The 20,539-nt window shown below is 36.9% G+C and overlaps 1 protein-coding gene across 1 annotated transcript; it reads right to left on the minus strand.

The window, feature by feature from the left end:
- Window positions 1-9,295: 9,295 nt before the first annotated feature.
- On the minus strand, window positions 9,296-10,437 carry LOC128200358 (uncharacterized). The gene has a single exon (XM_052893550.1). The coding sequence runs from the start codon at window positions 10,156-10,158 to the stop codon at window positions 9,343-9,345; it is 816 nt and encodes a 271-aa protein (XP_052749510.1). The 5' UTR covers window positions 10,159-10,437; the 3' UTR covers window positions 9,296-9,342.
- Window positions 10,438-20,539: the final 10,102 nt, after the last annotated feature.

The following is a 20,539-nucleotide window of genomic DNA, read 5'->3' on the forward strand; positions in this document are numbered from 1 at the left end:
TGTTTGCGTTTTCTTTTCACATCAATAAAAACAAAATACCTATATATATATATATATATATATATATATATATATATATATATATATATATATATATTAATAAACTGGCATAAAGAATGGATAAGTAGAGAGAGAAAGGTAGATGGCGTAAATCAGACACAGTAAATGCATATATATATATATACACTAGCGATCAGACCCGGCTTCGCACGAGTAGACAGAATTTTCCAAAATCAATACATATAATTAAAAATGTTTTAGACAATTCAACTAATCGGGGGGGGGGGGGGGGGGGGGGGTTGCCAATAGTTACCACGCTTAGCAAGCGGATTGGTAACCGCAGTTAGTGACGTTTTAAAAGATGCTACTGACTATCTCTTGACCATTACGTTCCCTTAGTCCCCTCTTACGATACCCACGAGAACGGAAGAGGCCTATCTTTCTCAGTGATAATATAGCTTTATAGGGGGAGGGAAAGGAATTGTTAGTACCTAATGAAGAATATTGGCCCCATTGCTAGCAAGCCCTGTCAGGTCGACCTCCACTTTCCCCTGGAAACCATTGTGACTAATACTTGTTGCATTGGTCACAATGGACTGGACTGCTTTCATGCTCACCTATCATCCCTCACTGGTGCCCCACAATCGTATACCATTAGCGCAGGCGGGGTTACTATTCCATTATCATCTAATAAAAAAAAATAGCTTGTTTCAACCGTGAAGCAGTAATAGTTTAAAAATGAATACTGACTTTAAGACTGGGTGCTATGCCTTTATACAATGCTAGTGCCAATCTAATCCTTAACCAACTTGGCAGCTGCAACGCCAATCGCCTATATGTGTGGGTAATGGTGTCCTCAAAACCTGTCAAACCTTACAATCACCAATCTGTACGGAACCAATCTGTAAGTATGTCCATAAGTATAAGTAAGTATATTTCATATAAGAAAAGAATTTTCCAAATCAATTTAAATAATTAAAGAATTAAAAAAAAAACCGTCTGATAACTATTTTACATTATACCAAGCTGTACTTGTCGAAATCCTTCACAGAATCACCATCGCTCGTTCACTTTAAGAATGACCAATAAAACTCATTTATTGCCAATCAATATAGTACTAAATGAACGAGCCACCCTGCACCGCCGCGAAAAACATGGTACGTAATTAAAATGGCTATCTGGACCCAATTATATGTACCTTTATTGAAACGTCCTGCACATGCACATGGCACGGCACTGTTTTTCAAAAAGGCGGCAAACACAAAGGGATGTTTGTTTTTACCGCTCGGCTGCTGTATGGAGTTTGCAAAAAATGTCATTGTTGCTAACGATGGAAAAAACATACTGACTAGGTAAGTGTGTTAACCTTGCTGCGTGAAGCAGTATGCGCATAATGCAGCCAGCTTTCAAGCATATTCTAGCATACTGATAAATGTGGAATTGAGTAATTCTGTTACCTTGGGGGGAAAGGGATTGTTAGTAATGGAGACTGAGAATCCCATTGCTGGCAATATACACAACCAGGTCGACCTCCTCGCGGTTCTCCCTGGAAACTATCATGGTTAATTCCCGATGAATTCATCATGATGGGCTAACTGGCCTGTTTTCATTCTCATCTATCACCCTTTACTGGTGCTCCGCCAGCGTATCCCGTTAGCGCAGGTGGGGTTACCAGGTACCCAAGCAATCGACTTTTGTACAAAGTCTCCCTCTTCTTTGCAGAGCAAAATACACTTATCTCTATATAGATATGCCGAATACAAAACTCACTCGAACAATTGTTGGATTTCCATCTAGATATAATAAAAACAGCACACATTACAATGCAATTTTCAACTTTAACGAAACGGAATACGGTTCACGACGTTCCGTAGATACACGCCTACAAAACATCCAATTATATTAAGCTAGGTCGATTAACCTGCCCCATAAAGGTTGTCATAGCACAAATTCATTCCATTTGTCCGTCTGTAAATTGATAAAAAAGTCACTTCGTTTTCGATTTAAAACAACACAGTTGCAAAAGTAAAGTGTGTATTGTACAATAACATGCGGGTTCCTTATATTAATAATCCTAGATGTAATGAATTAGTATTTTGATTTCGCGACTCACTCTTGGCCACAGCAGAATATCAGTGTTGTAGGGGGGGAAAGGGATTGTTAGCAATGGAGTTTAACAGCCCCATTGTTAGCAATATGCCCTATTAGGTCGACCTCCACGTGGTTCCCGCTGGAAACCATCGTGAACAATTCTTGTTGAATTCGTCACGATGGGCTAACTGTCCTGCTTCATCCTCACCTATCATCCTTCACTGGTGCCCCGCCGGTGTATACCGATAGCGCGGGTGGGGTTACCATTCCATTTTTTAACCATGAAAAAAAAATATCAGTGTTTTGCTCTTTTAAGGGCAAAGCAATAAACTGAGTTGTGACCATTTTGTGTTACTATGGCACACTTGTTGGTTTATATATTTTGTTTTTTTTTTTTTTGTTTTGTGTTTTTTTATTTTCATTCTTCTATCTCTTTTACTGTGTATTATATGTATATTTTTTTATTGTAATTTGTGTGCTGTAAGTAATGTAAATAAATTATCTATCTATCTATCTGTATAGGTAGAAAGTGCCGTCGTATTGTTCCGGCATAGAAAGGGCCACCCCTTCTTCATTTCTTGTGGGTGTTGTAAGAGGAACTAAGTCGAGGGATGGGCAGCAGCGTTCCTTTAAAACATCACCAGAGCAAACTACGGTTGCCAACCCGTCTGCCAAGCGTGACAACTATTGGCAAAGACCCCATATGGGAGAGGCCTATATTTAGCAGTGGACAGACAACATTCCGAACCCAGCAATAGGTTATAAAAAAATTACGATTTAAAAGAGCTTATTAAAATATATTATTATTTGAATAAAAATAATTTCTATTCTAGTAGCGACATCTATTATCAAACTTATCAAAGTTTTTAATAACTAAACAACGTCTGTATATAGGAGATATTTAAAAAAAATAACATAATAACCCTCCATTAGAGCAATAGAAGTCAAAAGAATATTCTTTTCTTAATTTTGTGTCTATTTGTCTACGTGTATGTTTGTTTCGGTTTCGTGTAAAAATTACTAGACCAAAATGGATTCGGAAACGGCAAAAACACAGTGATCTCATTAATTTCCCATTACATATGTTGCTTTACGGTTGAAACACGAATGGGACAGAGGTACCCAAGCAAACGACTTTAGTACAAAGTCTCCCCCTGGTAAATATTATTATTATTTGGTATTATATTTTTTTTTACTTCTGTTCAAACGACACTATTGCAACTGCAATAATTCACTAAGGAACCCCAAAACTTCCTACATGACGTCGGCATTCGAGTTACACGACATTTACAATATAAAATGACGAAAAAATGGACACCTACTGTCTCTCTAATTAACATCTTTAACGGTACTTGTATGTAATGAAAAGATATTGTGGTCACAAGTTATTGTGATACATAAGTAATTTATTGTAACACTAGCGGTCCGCCCCGGCTTCGCATGATATTTTTGATAATAGAAAATTGTGATCCACAAAAAATCGACCTCAAACTAGTCACTTTCATTTAATTTTTTTTTATTTTATTTTTACACACAAATTATACATAGAAATATCACAGAAGTAACCAAATGTACAAAGGCGAGCTTAACTTTTTTTTTTATACAACTTAGAATGGCAAACAAGCTGACGGCCCACCTGATGGAAAGTGGTAACCGTCGCCAATAGACATGAGCAGTACCACGGACATAACAGAGTATACTGTTTCGCCCATGATACCCCCCATGCGTTGCCATTCCTGAGGACTCAGATGTTATTCCTCTGTACCCAGTAAATTCACGCCATATCCCACCCTTCAAACCGAAACACAGCCATGCAAACAGCTGCTTCACGGTTAAAACACGAATGGGACAGAGGTACCCAAGCAATCGACTTTTGTACAAAGTCTTCCTCTGGTAGAAACTCTAAAAGGACGCAACACGCAAAGTGGAAAGGAGCATCAATTTCAGCGAGCAGAGCGGTGTACAACATTGTGACAATTTTCAAACAATTAAAACAAAATAACTGAATCGCTTTTGATAAAATTTCTTTCAGACGAATCTGTAAGTATATCCTTTCTGAAAAAAAAAAATTCCAAATCGCTTTACAACTGACGGACTTATGAGGTGACAAACATGAAAATTAATCCTTCTTTTTAGGGTCGGTTGAAAAATTAAATTAAATTAAATTTAAATTCTCGAAAAAAGAACAACCTGTATATGTACCAACGGCACTAGACAGTACAAACTGTATACTCGTACACACCTAATATTAGGTATATAGTGGCGTTGATGTAGACAGAGATTAACCGACTTCATAAAAGGCGGTTCTCAATACAGTCCTATCTTTTTTTTATTTTTATAATCTCATAACTCAATCAGTTTGTTTTAATGGGTGATAATGGAATGATGACCCCGCCTACGCCATCAGTATTCGCTGGCGGGGCACCAGTGAGAGATGATAGGTGACGATGAAAGCAGGTCAGTTTTTTTTTAATGGATGGTAATGGAATGGTAACCCCACTCGCGCTATCGGTATACACCGGTGGGGCACCAGTGAAGGATGATGGCTGAGGATGAAGTAGGTCAGTTAACCCATCGTGACGAATTGTGCATGATGGTTTCCAGGGGGAAGCACGTGGAGGTCGACCTAGTAAGGCAATGGGGCTATCAAACTCCATTGCTAAGAATCCCTTTCCCCCCAAGCAGGTCAATTAGCCCATCGTGACGGATTCCACTAGAATTAACCACGATGGTTTCCAGGAGGAACTACGAACTGGTAGGGTGTGTTGCTGGCAATGGGTCCGTTAGACCCCATTACTAACAATCCCTTTCCCCCCCAACTCTATCAGTCGTAAACCATTTTGAAAAATTCTTTTTTTATCTGAAAGGATATACTTACAGAAATATATAATAGAAATTTTATCAAAATCAGTTTAGCTTTTAGATTAAAATAACTGGTTTTGTAATATATATAAATGAAGTCATTTTTTTTCTGTAGTACACAATCTTTACTTAATTTTTTTTTTATTTTTCTAAGAATAAAAAAAAATCTTTTTGAAACCCTATCAATAAACAGTGACACCAGTTTTAATGTTAATTAACATACTTATATTTAATTTAAAATAACTTGCAAATACAAAAAAAAAAAATATCAAGTATAACAATGCGAACTCTATTCCGGTTCGGACCAGATGTCTCTTGCAAAAAGCTGTTTTTTACTCACCATTGTACCGAGGCCCTTGCCGAGCCCCCTCGCGCTACAGAGGACTGTTTTATTATTTTTTAAAAGGGTTCCGTAGGCGTTAACTTCCGTTGTGTTATTCAGTTATAGTTTTTAGGGTCCACCAATTCTCTTTTTATAATTTTTTTTTTTTGTCAAAATGCGACACTTTAAGAGAAGTAGGCGTTATGGTGTAACGCATATGGTGTGGATTTTTTGTAATTTAAGGAAGTAGGTATTGAATATTAATAAAATATAATAGAAACATAATCGATTTTTATAGGTGGCAAATTAATATATGGCTGGCCTGATGGTAAACGATTTTGCTTTTTAATGGATGTTGATAGAATGGTAATCCCGCCTGCGTTAATGGTACACACTGGTGGGGCACCAGTGAGGAATGATCGGTGAGAATAAAAAGGCAGGTCAGTAGATCTTGACGTAATAAATACACCTGGAATTTTATTGGGGGGAAAGGGATTGTTAATAATGGGACTGAGAATCCCATTGCTAGCAATATACCCAACCAGGTCGACCTCCACGCGGCTCCCCCTGGAAACTATCATGGTTAATTCCTGATGAATTCATCATGATGGGCTTACTGACCTGTTTTCATTCTCATCGATCACCCTTCACTGGTGCTCCGCCAGCGTATCCCGTTAGCGCAGGCGGGGTTACCATACCATTTTCACTCATCAAAAAAAAAATACATCTGGAATTCAGCAAGATGGTTTCTAGGAGGGACCACGTAGAGGTCAACCTGACAGGGTATATTGCTAGCAATGGGACTGGTAGTTCGAATTACTAACACTCCCTTCCCCCCTGATGATAAACAATTAACTTATTTAATGAAATCTTGCAACACTAACGCATAATCTGAACCTTAGTACAGTGTTAATACAGAATATCCATCTGTATATCAAATTTAATTCCAATCTATTCAACTATTTAAACGAGATCAAATAACAAACATACAGTTTTACAAACTTTCACATCTATACTAGCTAGTGGTCGCCGCGTGGTCGAAATCCGACCATAACATATATTGTAATAAATGAATTTATTATGATTATGTTTCACATTCAGTAAGACAATAGACAAGTAATATTAACAGACAAACAATGTTAATCTATTCTCAATTCGACCGCAGACTTTAACAATAAACGAAAGAGTATATGTGTGTGTGTGTGTCAAATATATGGTAGTGTGTGTAATGTGTTTTTTTTTTATCGATTCAATGTATTTTTTATGCGTAACTATAAAAAAAGTATTATCATTCTGCACTCCTTCTCTATATAAACTATAAGTGTGCCAAATTTCATACTCCTCCGTCCGCGCAATTTTCGTAAAAAAAGGTGCAAAGTTTTTGCTTCACGTATTAATATATGGATATAATGAAGCAGAAGAGCAATTAAAGGTGTCTATGATATATTAATAAATAAAATATTGATACGGTATGTATAAATGTTTTATTTGATTAGATAACAATTTATAACAAAATTGTTGAATACGTTCTCCCATAGAGGCTAATTAAAATAACTGACTTGGCACTACATGGGAGCTCACAACTTTTTGTAGTGGAAGAACTGCATCGAGAGACTTGGCATGTTTTTACAATTTATGCTTTTGATGGGGTCTTACTTTTTTATAATCTATATAATCTATAAATATACTAATATAATATAATCTTACTATTTTACCAGAGGGAAACTTTGTACAAAAGTCGTTTGCTTTTTTTTTTTTTTACAACACAGGGGGCAAACGAGCATGCGGCTCACCTGATGGTAAGTGACTACCGCCGCCCATGGTCACCCACAACACCTACGGCATTGCAGGTGTGCTGCCGGCCTTTTAAAAAGGAATATGCTCTTTTCTTGAAGGTTATGTTGTCGTATCGGTTCGGAAATACTGCTGCTGGAAGTTGCTTGTTTGAAAAGCTTATAAAAAAAAAACTTCTTATATTTAAAGTAAAATTATAACTAGGCAATGTTTGTACATAGGAGATGTTTAAAAAAAATATATGAGAGATCTTAATAAGACTAATAGAAGCCAAAACAATAATTTTAAAAAAGTTTATCTGTCTGTCTGTATATTTGTTCCTGTATCACGCATAAATTACTAAACAAAATTGTATGCGGCTTTTACAGTTGTATTCTTGAAGATCTAACATAAAACCTAGTGTATATTTTATCTTGATCCACTATTTAAAAGTGGTTTATTGTTTTAATTTACCTTTTTTTTTATACAACTAAGAATGGCAAACAAGCTGACGGCCCACCTGATGGGAAGTGGTAACCGTCGCCTATAGACATGAGCAGTACCATGGACATAACAGAGTATACTGTTTCGCCCATGATACCCCCTATGCATTGCCATTCCTGAGGACTCAGATGTTATGCCTCTGTACCCTGTAAATTCACGCCATATCCCACCCTTCAAACCGAAACACAGCCATGCAAACACAACTGCTTCACGGTTGAAACACGAATGGGACAGAGGTACCCAAGCAATCGACTTTTGTACAAAGTCTCCCTCTGGTACCTACCTACTTCTGAAATACACACGTACGAATTAGCGGACATAAAAAAAAATCCAAAACATACATACCCACAAGCACGCAACATGAGATCGACGAATCGTAAAGCGGACACTTCCTCGACAAATCCGAGGCGAATTCGCACACGAAACGAGAAAATCTCACGCGTCCGCCCCGTCAAAAACAATACCAGCATTCCGTTGGGGACAAAAAGGAAATGCTTCGGCTCCGAGAGGCAGCTACGCAAGAAGCTATTTTTGTTGTAAAAAAAAAAATCCCGAGGCATACTGTGGATGACCGCGGCGGACACAAAGCGTGCTCCGACGTCGAGACACACGGAGCTACAAAAATAATATATTTAGTTTTGTTTCAATTAAAATATTAAATTAAATTTAATTAAAAAGTAAATGAAAAATAAAACATTAAATAAAAACGGTTAAAAGATAATTAAATAAAGTATAAATATTTTAAATACATATACAATAATGTGTACAAATAGTTTTAATCAATCTATCAATACATATAATAAAATCGTAACTGGTCGCTGTCTGTACATGGAAGATATATAAGAAAAACTATTATAAGGGGCCTTTATGAACACAATAGAACCCAAAACAATGATTTTTAGAATTTTTGTCTATTTGTCTGTACATTTGTGCACGCTAATCTTAGAAACGGCTTAACCGATTTGAATGCGGTTTTCACTAATGCATTAGGGTTTGCTCCACTTTACATGTAAAAAATTTTTTAAAATAAAACAAATAAAAAAGTTATATCAATCTAAAAAATCACATACAAATATATGCTATAAAATAACCGATCAGTTGAATTGACTGAAACTTTACGAAGGTAGGTTACATATTTTAACTCATAGGATATATTCTTAGACATATTATATACCGATTCACGCAGCCAGCGCCGCGGGAAACAGCTAGTATGAAATAAAAACCTAGTGTTGCTCTGAAAAGAGCTTAAATGTATTAAATGCAATTAAATGTTCCTTACAAACAGTTATTACCCAAATTATAAATAGATTTTTGAAATCTCACCTGAAAATAGAAACAACATTTTATTTCACAAATTAAAAACAATTTAAAATATATTAATTACAAGTAAATCTCTTACGTCTTTCTCGTAATCTAATCTTTCTATCCAGAGGCAAGAGAAGAGAAAAGAAAAGAGAAGAGAAAAAGAAGAGAGGAGAGAGAAGGAGAAAGTATCTGTCCGATCCCGGACAGATACTTTCTCCTTTCGGCTTCTCAAGGTTGACTGAAAGAAATCCCTTCAAGGGATAAGTCCTCCTGTGTGCACTTTTGTTATAACCTAATTTCTATATTATAAGTGTAAACAAAAGCATATAATAATAATAATAATAATAATTTATATTTCAGACTTTTTGGTCCATTAAATATTTATTAGTAACAATATTCTTAAAAACTAATGTTAGTAAATTTACATACACAACACACATACACACACATACACACATACAATATATTAAGTAGTATACAGATAATCACCGCTGCACAATTCCATTGGAAATTGCGCAGCAGCGATTAACGTACACACAGTCCAGCCTGCTTGCTATCATACTCAGGATGCTGTTGGTGCTGGCACGTACTCTGCGCACCAGGGATGCACACCTTTTTCGCATCGTGGCATAAAAACAATCTACACGATGCTCAGCGAACATCCCTGACGCGCTGCAGAATCGTGGCAGCCCCATCAACACCCTGAACGCGTTATTATATTGGATACGGAGGTCGCTGTAGGATTTTTGAGTATATACAGCCCACAGGTTGCATGCATAGAAAGATGTGCAATGTGATCTAAATAACGTAATTTTAACTTGTCTAGAGCACCGCGCAAACCTGCGTGCTATCATATTCGCCCTCACCGCCAGCGCCCTCCGCTCCCGTTCAATGTCATCATCATCTTTGAGATCCGAGGCCAATTGATGTCCTAAATATTTAAATTTATACACCCTCTTCAGCGCTATACCCTTAAGTTTAATATCTGGAAAGCCTATTGCGTTTTTGCATCTGCTCTCAAAGACCATGACCACACTTTTCACAGCATTGTATATCAGTCCGTGGCATGCAGCATACGACTCGCAAATAGCCACGAGTTTTTTAAGCCCACATATCGATGCGCTGAGCAGCACCATGTCATCAGCATAACTTATATTATTAACATTAATGCCGTCTATGTGACAGCCGACACGGGTACCACTCAAAGCAACAATCAGATCATTAATATACAGATTAAATAGTACCGGCGAAGACAACCCTCCTTGCCTCACACCACACTCCAATCTGTATGACTGCGACATAGTCCCCGCCCATCGCACGCTATTGAGCTGATTTCCATACCAATATTTGCAGATATTTATGAGCTCTGATGGTAATTGAAAATTTTCGAGCTTTTTCCACAAGATGTCATAAGAAACCAGATCAAAAGCTCTCGACAGGTCGAGGAAGCATGCATGGACTGGCGTTTTTCGATTTGTATAGTATCTAATAGCATGCTTAACACAAAGAACAGCGCTTTCAGTTGACAGTCCAGTTTGAAAGCCAAACTGGTTGTCATGAAGTTTTATATGCTGAGTCAGTCGAGAGCTAAGCATGCTATCAAACACCTTTGAGACAACAGTAGCTAAGGAGATTGGCCTATAATTATTTTTGTCTGTTATATCAGAAATTTTATTCTTAACTACAGTTATATATATAAGTTACCAGAGGGAGACTTTGTACAAAAGTCTATTGCTTGGGTACCTCTGTCCCATTCGTGTTTCTACCGTGAATCAGTTGTGTTTGCATGGCTGTGTTTCGGTTTGAAGGGTGGGATATGGCGTGAATTTACTGGGTACAGAGGAATAACACCTGAGTCCTCAGGAATGGCAACGCATGGGGGGTATAATGGGCGAAACAATATACTCAGTTATGTCCATGGTACTGCTCATGTCTATAGGCGACGGTTACCGCTTTCAATCAGGTGGGCCGTCAGCTTGTTTGCCATTCTAAGTAGTATAAAAAAAAAAACATAATTCAAGATTGTCTTCCACAAAACATCCGTCTTTAACTGTGTTAAAACCTGTTAAATATAATACGAGAAACTCTATTTTAAAGTCGGTTAAAAAGCTTACTCCATTTATTAGTACATGAACGGTATCACCGTACACACCAACACCCAGTATGCACTTGCAAAACAATAAATTTCATACTTTCCGTCGGTGCCCTAAAATTATTGGTTACTGCCCTGCTTACACCTGGTCGTTATAGCGCGATGATACAGGACTTTCTTGGAGCCTCGTTTCGCTTTTGTGAAATGGGATTACCTTGTTGTTTTATGATTTAAACACTTAGGTGCCTTTTCTTCGCCGCATTTAGTATATCTGTGCGCTGTAATAAATTCTCACCTCTGATGTCTATTTTAAAGTGACTTCCAAATGGATGGGATTCTCAATTCGTCTATATTTATTTTTTTTTTTAATTATAATATAATATTTTTACTAATTTTTTACAGTTTTAATAATTATTTTTCCAATCCATAGAGTTAACTTCCCTGTAGAATCCATAATATCTGTTTGTCTCTGTTGAAGCTAATGTTTTTCTATCTCACTCTATTAAAAAAAAAATTTTGTTACACAATGAAATTTTGTTGTGGACACATTACCATATCAGCCATCTGTCTACTACTGAACGTAGCTTTGGAGGGTTTGCCAATAGTTGCCACGCCTGGCAGACGAGTTGGCAACCGCAGTTAGGCTTTGATGATGTTTTAGGAGAGACGTTAATGCCAATCCCTCGAACATTAAGTTCCTTTAGTCGCCTCATACGACACCCACGGGAAAGGAAGGGGTGACCTTATTCCGGGACGACACGACAAAGAATCCTGTAATCAATCAGACAATTGGCAAACATATTTATTTATTTTATTTATTTATTTATTACAAATATGTGTACATGGCGGACTTAATGCTAAAAGCATTCTCTCCCAGTCAACCATAGGGAAGTGTCAGAATACACGAATGCGGTACCTACTACTAATTATTAATATACATACATACTAAAATTACATATATAAACGAATAAATATATATGAAAAACAAATATATGATATATACTATATTATACACGAATTAGGGAATAATATAAAACACATATTTGCCCATACATACACAAAAAAAACAGTCTAATTGAAAATGGCCTCCTTTTTGCAGTCGCTTAAAAAAAACACCGTTTGACATAAAGAGAAAAGATTAAAAAATATATTTAACGTCTAATAATTTTAGTGTCAAATGTAGACGCGTGCTGGAGTGTGTACCCTCTGTACTGTACAGCGATAAACTCACCTTAATTTCAAGGTATTGTATTTCACATAATGAACCCTTGTGCGAAGCGTGCCGGGTGTATTAAATAGTATTGATAAATTGTTGTGATTTTATTTGGCGCAATAAATTGGTAAAACGGAATCTTGTGGAGAAACGCAGATGTCAATACTTTATACAAAAGTCGATTGCTTGGGTACCTCTGTCCCATTCGTGTTTCAACCGTGAAGCAGCTGTATTTGCATGGCTGTGTTTCGGTTTGAAGGGTGGGATATGGCGTGAATTTACAGGGTACAGAGGAATAACACCTGAGTTCTCAGGAATGGCAACGCATGGCGGATACCATGGGCGAAACAGTGTATTCTGTTATGTCCATGGTACTGCTCATGTCTATAGGCGACGGTTACCACTTTCCATCAGGTGGGCCGTCAGCTTGTTTGCCATTCTAAGTTGTATAAAAAAAAACCGACTTCAATTCATTCAAAACCGGTTATTTTGATTTAAACACCAAACAACTGAAGCAATTTTGATAAAATTTCTTTGGGACCAATCTCTAAGTGTATTTTTTACAAATAAAAAAGACTTCCAAGTCGGTTTACAATTGACACAGTTAAAATAAGGTGTAATGAGATAACAAACATAAAAAAATGCAACCTCCTACTTTTTGAAGTCGGTTAAAAACCACGAGCACCTACTACAGTTAGCTTCTCACAATTTTTTCACAACCACCCGATATTCTAAGTTGCCTGTATTCTAAACTAAATGTGCACCAAATATTTCTATACGTTATTCACAATATACAGTTCAACACAATAACAAACAAGCCACAATGCGAAACAGTACACCTCGCTTCCTTCTTTTTTGTCGACTGTACCCCGTGTACAGTCAACAGAAAAGGAGGTGTGGTCAAGAAAAAAGATTTTTGTGACCAGCAACAAGCACGAGTGATGTACGTTTTTTTATTTATTTAAACAATTATAACGTTTTATTAGTACAAACCAAATATATGATGTACTAAGTTAAAACTACTTCAGTACTAAACTCAAACAGACTTTGTGACCAACTTCAAAAAGCAGCAAATCGGGTGTTTTTTTTTTTTTGTTTTTTACCTCAAAACTCGTCAGTTGTTAGCAAATTTGAAAAATTATTTTTGATAAGATTTCTATAAGACCAATCTTTCAGTTAAAAAAAATTGCCAGATAGGTTTAGAACTGACGGAGTTACGAGGAAACAATACAATACTACTACCGAAAACAAAAACAAAACCTCCCTCTTTTTGAAGTCGGTTATTAAAGATATAAGAATAATATAACCTAGGGTACAGAGGAATAACACCAGAGGCCTGGGGAGAAAGGGATTGTTAGAAATGGGTATTAATAACCCTATTACTAGCAATATACCCTATCAGGTCGACCTCCTCGAGGTCCCCCCTGGAAACCATCGTGATTGATTCATTAGTGAATTTGTCACGATAGGCTAACTGACCTGCTTTATCCTCACCTATCATCCTTCACTGGTGCCCCGCCAGCGTATAGGGATAACGCAGATGGGGTCACTATTCCATTATCATCCACTACTACTACATCAGCTCAGGAATGGCAACGCATGGGGGGTATCATGGGCGAAACAGTATGTGTGTGTGTACTGGTATGTCCATGGTACTGCTCATGTCTATAGGCGACGGTTACCACTTTCCATCAGGTGGGCCGTCCGCTTGTTTGCCATTCTAAGTTGTATAAAAAAAAAACATCCTTGTCTTTATTTTATTTTATTAAAGTTGTTAAATAAAGCTTTTTCTTTCTTTCTTTCCTTTTGTTACAAAGACTTTCCTCACAGTTTATATAAAACTTCACTTTTAAATAAACAAAGATATATACGTAGAGCTATATAAACAGTAGAAATTCTTAAGGGTCATTACTAACTAGGTTTAAGTCAATATTTTAATTTTGTCACGATTGGAAATCCCGTTCTTTTTAGCGGAGCAAAACGATCCGACAAGTAGTTGGATTAAATTTATATAAAATTCTTTTTTTTTTATATAGTGATCTGACATAATTATAAAGGAGCATATAGATATAACAATAAACACCTTTGTAACTCAGTGGGACGCAATAAAACATTAGTGCCACCGCATTATAAAGCCGTATACACAAAAAGATCAACGATCGGCCGTGCTGAGGCGCAAATTATAAGCGGTAGCGGCAGCGACAACGTAAAGATTCGTTTATTTATTTATTTATTTAACTCTTTATTACACCATAAATAAAAATATACAATGACAAGTGAATAATTCAAATGAAATACAGTAACATTCGTTATTAATTATTTAATTGAGGGGGAAAGGGATTGTTAGTAATGGAGACAAAATTCCATTGCTAGCAATATACCCAACCAGGTCGACCTCCACGCGGTTCCCCTGGAAACTATCATGGTTAATTCCTGATGAATTCATCATGATGGGCTAACTGGCCTGTTTTCATTCTCATCTATCACCCTTCACTGGTGCTCCGCCAGCGTATCCCGTTAGCGCAGGCGGGGTTACCATACCATTTTCACCCATAAAAAATTGAAGTCGACACACGTCGTTGATTTCTACTATTATTTTTATATTTCGATAATGTCCTGAGCGTAATTTAAGAGTTGTAACAACAAAATTTCTATTAGGTTTATGAACCACAGTATCTTTCAAGGTTGAGACTGGATTGTTTTATACCAAATTCCTTTCTCTTTACTCCTTTTGTCAAAATATTCTCTAAACATTTCGTAACAATATTTTTTTAAATTTAAACAAAGTTTAAACTTGTGCCACATAAATAAAGCCATGTTCACACGTCGCCCGCTGGATACATTAGTAGTAAGCTGATAAGCGGCGCCCCGCTGTCTCATTGTAGCCGCGGCCTAATCGCGACCCGACTGCGACTGGTCTTTTTGGCGAGTGTGAACTAGAGTTTACAATTAATTAATTGTGGTTCAGTATAATAAAATCAAATTTATATATTCATAAATAATAAAATACATACTTTTCTTTTGCTTTAAAATAATTAGAACATAATAATTAAAACAACTGTGATATACAAAATAAAACGGTGACTTCGATCGTAACAAAATTGTTATTGACTATTTACATTTTTAACCGACCTCAAAACAATAAGGTTCTCAATTCGATTGTATTATTATAATTTTTTTTAAGTTTGTTATCTTAATAAGTCTGACAGTTCTAAACCGATATATACTTTGTGTTTTGCCGTGTGGTCCCGACATAGAATGGGGCCACTACTTCTTTAGCCGTGGATGTCGTAAGAGGGGACTATGGGAACTTAATGGTCGATGGATGAGCAGCGGCGTCTCTCTTAAAACGTCACCAAAAGTCTAACTGCAGTTGCTAACCCGCCTGGCAAGCATGAAAACTATTAGCAAAAAGTTCCTCCTCCCCCATATGGAAGAGGTCTAAGTTCAGTAGTGGGGGGAAAAGGGATTGTTAGTAATGGGGATTAGCAACTCTATTACTAGCAATATACCCTATCAGGTCGACCTCCTCGCGGAAACCTCCTGGAAACCATCGTAATTGATTTACTCGTGAATTCGTTACGATGGACTAACTGACTCTAACTGTCCCTATTAAAACGTCTCTACAGCCTGACTGCGGTTGCCAATCCGCCTGCCAATCGTGGCAACTACTGGCAAAACCCCCCAAGAGGGAGGTTTTTTTTATGGGTGATAATGGAATGACAACCCCACCCGCGCCATCGGTATACACCGGCGGGGCACCAGTGAAGGATGATAGGTGAGGATGAAAGCAAGTCAGTTAGCCAATCATGACGAATTCCACTAGAATTAACCACGACGGTTTCCAAGGGGAACCGCGTGGAGGTCGACCCGATAGGGTGTATTGCTAGCAATGAGTTCATTAGATCCCGTTACTAACAATCCCTTTCCCCTCGAATGAAGCAGGTCAGTTAGCCCATCGTGACGAATTCAACAAGAATTGTTCACAATGGTTTCCAGGGGGAACCACATGGAGGTCGACCTAATAGGGCATATTGCTAGCAATGGGGCTGTTAAACTCCATTGCTAACAATACCTTTCCCCCCCCAACCCTAGAGGGAGGTTTATGTTTAGCAGTGGACAGTTAAAGTCTGGTATGATGACGATGATGAGAAAATACACAATACCACGTTTTAAATTAAAATATTTTAAATCTAATCTGTCTATTAAATGTTTCAGTTGATGCGTTTTATTCGTTTTAAAGTAAAACTTGCACTTACAAGTCAATTTTAATTTTGTTCCGGTCGAAGTCATTATTATATATATTCTTTACTGCACTAAAACATACAGTAACAACAATAAGTTAATAACAATGTTAGCAAAGGCGAATTTATCTCTAAAAGAGATCTCTTCCAGTCAACCTAACACATGGGCATAGGAAGTAGTGAGTGGGTAGTAGTTATTATTTGTAGTAGTAGTTAGTAGTTAGTCCGTAGTGGAACAAATAGTAAGCAAAATTACTATTTGTTCCACTACGGAACTCTGACAGAAGTTGAATAAAAAATGCAAAATCTTTCCGGTGCCGTTCGTCGCACATTAATTTGATTTTGATGGATCTTTTCATATAAAAATCTATCTTTTTTTTTTTTGTTTGCATCCACTCCGATAGGATCGGACGGCAGAAATGGTAGTTCAAGATGTGTTACACCTGACTTTGTTCTACTAAAACTTACTCTATTTTAACAAATGCTAGAGGCTGCGCATGCGACTAAGATCGCGTCTTGATTCTTACGATTTTTATTAGGTGAAGATTTTGTTCCAGATTAAAAAAAAAACAGTGGCCTTCCAGGCGTGCCATCAGAAGTAAAAACTTGAAGAATTACGTGTGTATTTTTTTCCGCGTCCGTCGCGTCCCATCTCAAAAAATTCCCATCGCACCTAAAGAAATTTTCATTTAAAAAATCATGAAAATTAAGTGATAAAATTAATAGGGCCAACAACAAGAAAATATTTATTTATTTAATTACATAAATGAGGTCCCGGGTTCGACTACCGACCCGGCCAATTTAGAAAAAAATTTACTGAATTGGCTCTGATTGTACCCAGTGGTATCCGTTGCCTCGTTTCTTACAACACAGAGGATTCCAGCTCGAGGATCAAGCAATTGGTAATATAAACTTAATATTATTATCAATTTAAGATATCATATGTATATATATATATATATATATATATATCTTAACCATAGTCATATCTCAACTGTTTCAAAATTTACCAGGCGATAATCCTTACCAATATTATAAAATGGAAAAGTGAGTTTGTTTGTTACCTTATAACGCCTTAACGGCTTGACCAATAATTATGAAATTTGATACACACATACTATATAAGATGAAGAAAGGTATATCCTACTTTTTATTCCGGTCAGTAAACATATCCCGGTCACGCGGACAAAGTCGCGGGGAAGAGCTAGTTAAATTGTAATTATATTATATCTGAACTCAGTTCGCGAGATAGATGTTACAAAACGAACAAAGCACAGCGGGAAGGTGGTGTTTTTATAATATATTAATAAATTCTCAAGGTGTCAGATAATAAAACTAAAGGACAGACGGACGACGGTGGCTGTCTATATGCAGCCACGTCTTCTTTTTACATTACACCGACGATTCCAGCTGATGGCCATTGTATTTTTGTACTCTAATATCTATAGGCTAAGGTTCAAATTCGATTACTGTATTAATAAAGCCACTAGCTTTTGCGCGCGACTTCTTCGGCATGACCGTAACATGTTCATTGACCGAGATAAAAAGTAATAAGTTTATCCTTCTCCATTGCGTATAATACGTGATCTAACAGCTCCATTGCTAGTAATCAGGTCGACCTCCACGCGGTTCTCCCTGGAAACAATCTTGATTAATTCTTGTAATTCGTCACGATGAGCTATTTGACCTGGTCGCTGGTGCCTCGCCAGTGTATAATTGAATGGTAACCCTGCCTGCGCTAACGGTATACGATGGCGGTGCACCAGTGAGGGATGATAGGTGAGGATGAAAAGGCAGGTCAGTTAGCACATCCACCAAATTGTTTATAATACTCCTCTCCATCCAAAAGTTGCCTGGAAGAGATCGCTCTTAGCGATAAGGTCGCCCATTGTTTTCTCATTGTGATTATTTCTTGTAATTGTTTATATCTATAATAAGTTTACTATTGTAATCTTATGGAGGAAACAATAAATAATATCTATCTATCGTGATGAATACACCTAGAATTAATCACGATGGTTTCCAGGGTGGACCACGTGGAGGTCGACCTGATAGGGATTGGTAGTCCGCATTACTAACAATCCCTTTCCCCCTCCAGTCGTTTTGATTTAAAAACTAAATTACTGAACCGATTTCTATGAAACTAATATGTAAGAATATGCTTTCAACTAAAAAAAAATCAAATCGATTCATCACAGACAGAATTTTGGAATAACGTACTCGTATATAAAAAAAAAAATACAATCGAATTGAGTAACTTCTTATTTTTGAAACCAGTTAAAACTGGTTTAAAATAACATGAATACAAAAACAAAATTTACTTCAGTACCTACGGAATCATGAATTTCTATATAAATGGTTAATAAACATTTTTTTTTTAATAAACCATTGATACAAACCCGTGCTCACATACCGCATAATCTCATATGAAATCAAAAATAAACATAATTATCAACTGGCAACCCTTCTATTGGGGCAAAGGAACTCATGGGGTAGCAACCCTCGCCGCACAATACCTATTATTCGCATTATTTTATTTCAATTACTTTATATTTCGCGTAAATCTGTCATAATCTGGCCATTTTATAAACAATATTATTGATATGTACAATCGTGTACAACGGGCATTAAATAATCCTTAAAGTATCCTGTATTTGTAATGTAATGTAATTTATTATACTAGTGGTCGCCGCGTGGTCGAAATCCGACCATAACATATATTGTAATAAATGAATTTATTATGATTATGTTTGACATTCAGTAAGACTATAGACAAATATATATATATATATATATATATATATATATATATATATATATATATATATATATATATTTTATACAACTTAGAATGATAAACAAGCTGACGGCCCACCTGATGGAAAGTGGTAACCGTCGCCTATAGACATGAGCAGTACCATGGACATAACAGAGTATACTGTTTCGCCCGTGATACCCCCCATGCGTTGCCATTCCTGAGGACTCAGATGTTATTCCTCTGTACCCAGTAAATTCAAATATCAAAGACAAACAATATCAATCTATTCTCAATTTGACCACAGACTTTAAGAATAAACAAAAGAGTATATATTCGTGTGTGTGACAAATAAATGGTAGTAGGGGACAAAGGGATTGTTAGTAATGGGGTCTAATGAACCCATTGCTAGCAATACACCCTATCGGGTCGACATCCACGCGGTTCCCCCTGGAAACCATCGTAGTTAATTCTAGTGGAATTCGTCACGATGGGCTAACTGATCTGCTTCATACTCACCTATCATCCTTCACTGGTGCCCCGCCGGTGTATAAAGATAGCGCGGGTTGGGTTACCATTCCACTATCACCCATTCAAAATACGGAGCCATTGGAAATATACTTTTCCACAAACCTCGTCATCCCAATACCACCAGCAACAGAACACTAATTTTATAGGCAGTGGTGTAATAAACACTTGTGTAGTTGACTGTACTGTGTAAGCATAGTTCAGTGGGTAGGCACACATTTGCTACAAATTCATATATTAACAATAGCATTACAGCGCACCGCTGAGCAGCGATTGTATTGCTGCCGGTACATTTTGCTACCTGTACTGTGGTTACACACGGGTCACTATATACATAGATACATTTTTATCTTTCATCATCATCATCATCATTTCACCTTTAACTGTCCACTGCTGAACACAAGCCTCCTCTTATAGGGTTTGTTAGTTGCCACGCTTGGTAGGCGGGTTAGCAACCGCAGTTAGGTTTTAGAGATGTTTTAAGAGGGTCACTACTTGCTACCGCCTGTATCCTGCCTTTAGTGGACTTTTACGATACCCACTGTCAACAAACAGTGTACAACAGAACTCTGTCATTGTGTATTGTGTCTATGGGTAACTACCCATAGAGAGATCTCTTACAATCAATCTTTGAGAAGCTGAAGGAATACTATAGAATGTTCAAAAATAAAAACGGTACAGTTAAAGATATATTTATTTATTTACATATATAGATATATAAATACATACATACACATACATACATATACATACATATATAATATATACACAATTAAATATATACATAACATACACATACTTAACAGCACACATACAACAGAAAAAATATGACGAAGGAAAACGAAGAGAG

The sequence above is a fragment of the Galleria mellonella genome, unplaced genomic scaffold (assembly GCF_026898425.1).
Source record: "Galleria mellonella isolate WM207_F2 unplaced genomic scaffold, CSIRO_AGI_GalMel_v1 utg1789, whole genome shotgun sequence".
Lineage (NCBI taxonomy): Eukaryota > Metazoa > Arthropoda > Insecta > Lepidoptera > Pyralidae > Galleria > Galleria mellonella.

Excerpts from the sequence above, each read along its gene's own strand:
- LOC128200358 (XM_052893550.1), bottom strand. The coding sequence starts at position 10,158 with ATGTCGCAGTCATACAGATTGGAGTGTGGTGTGAGGCAAGGAGGGTTG.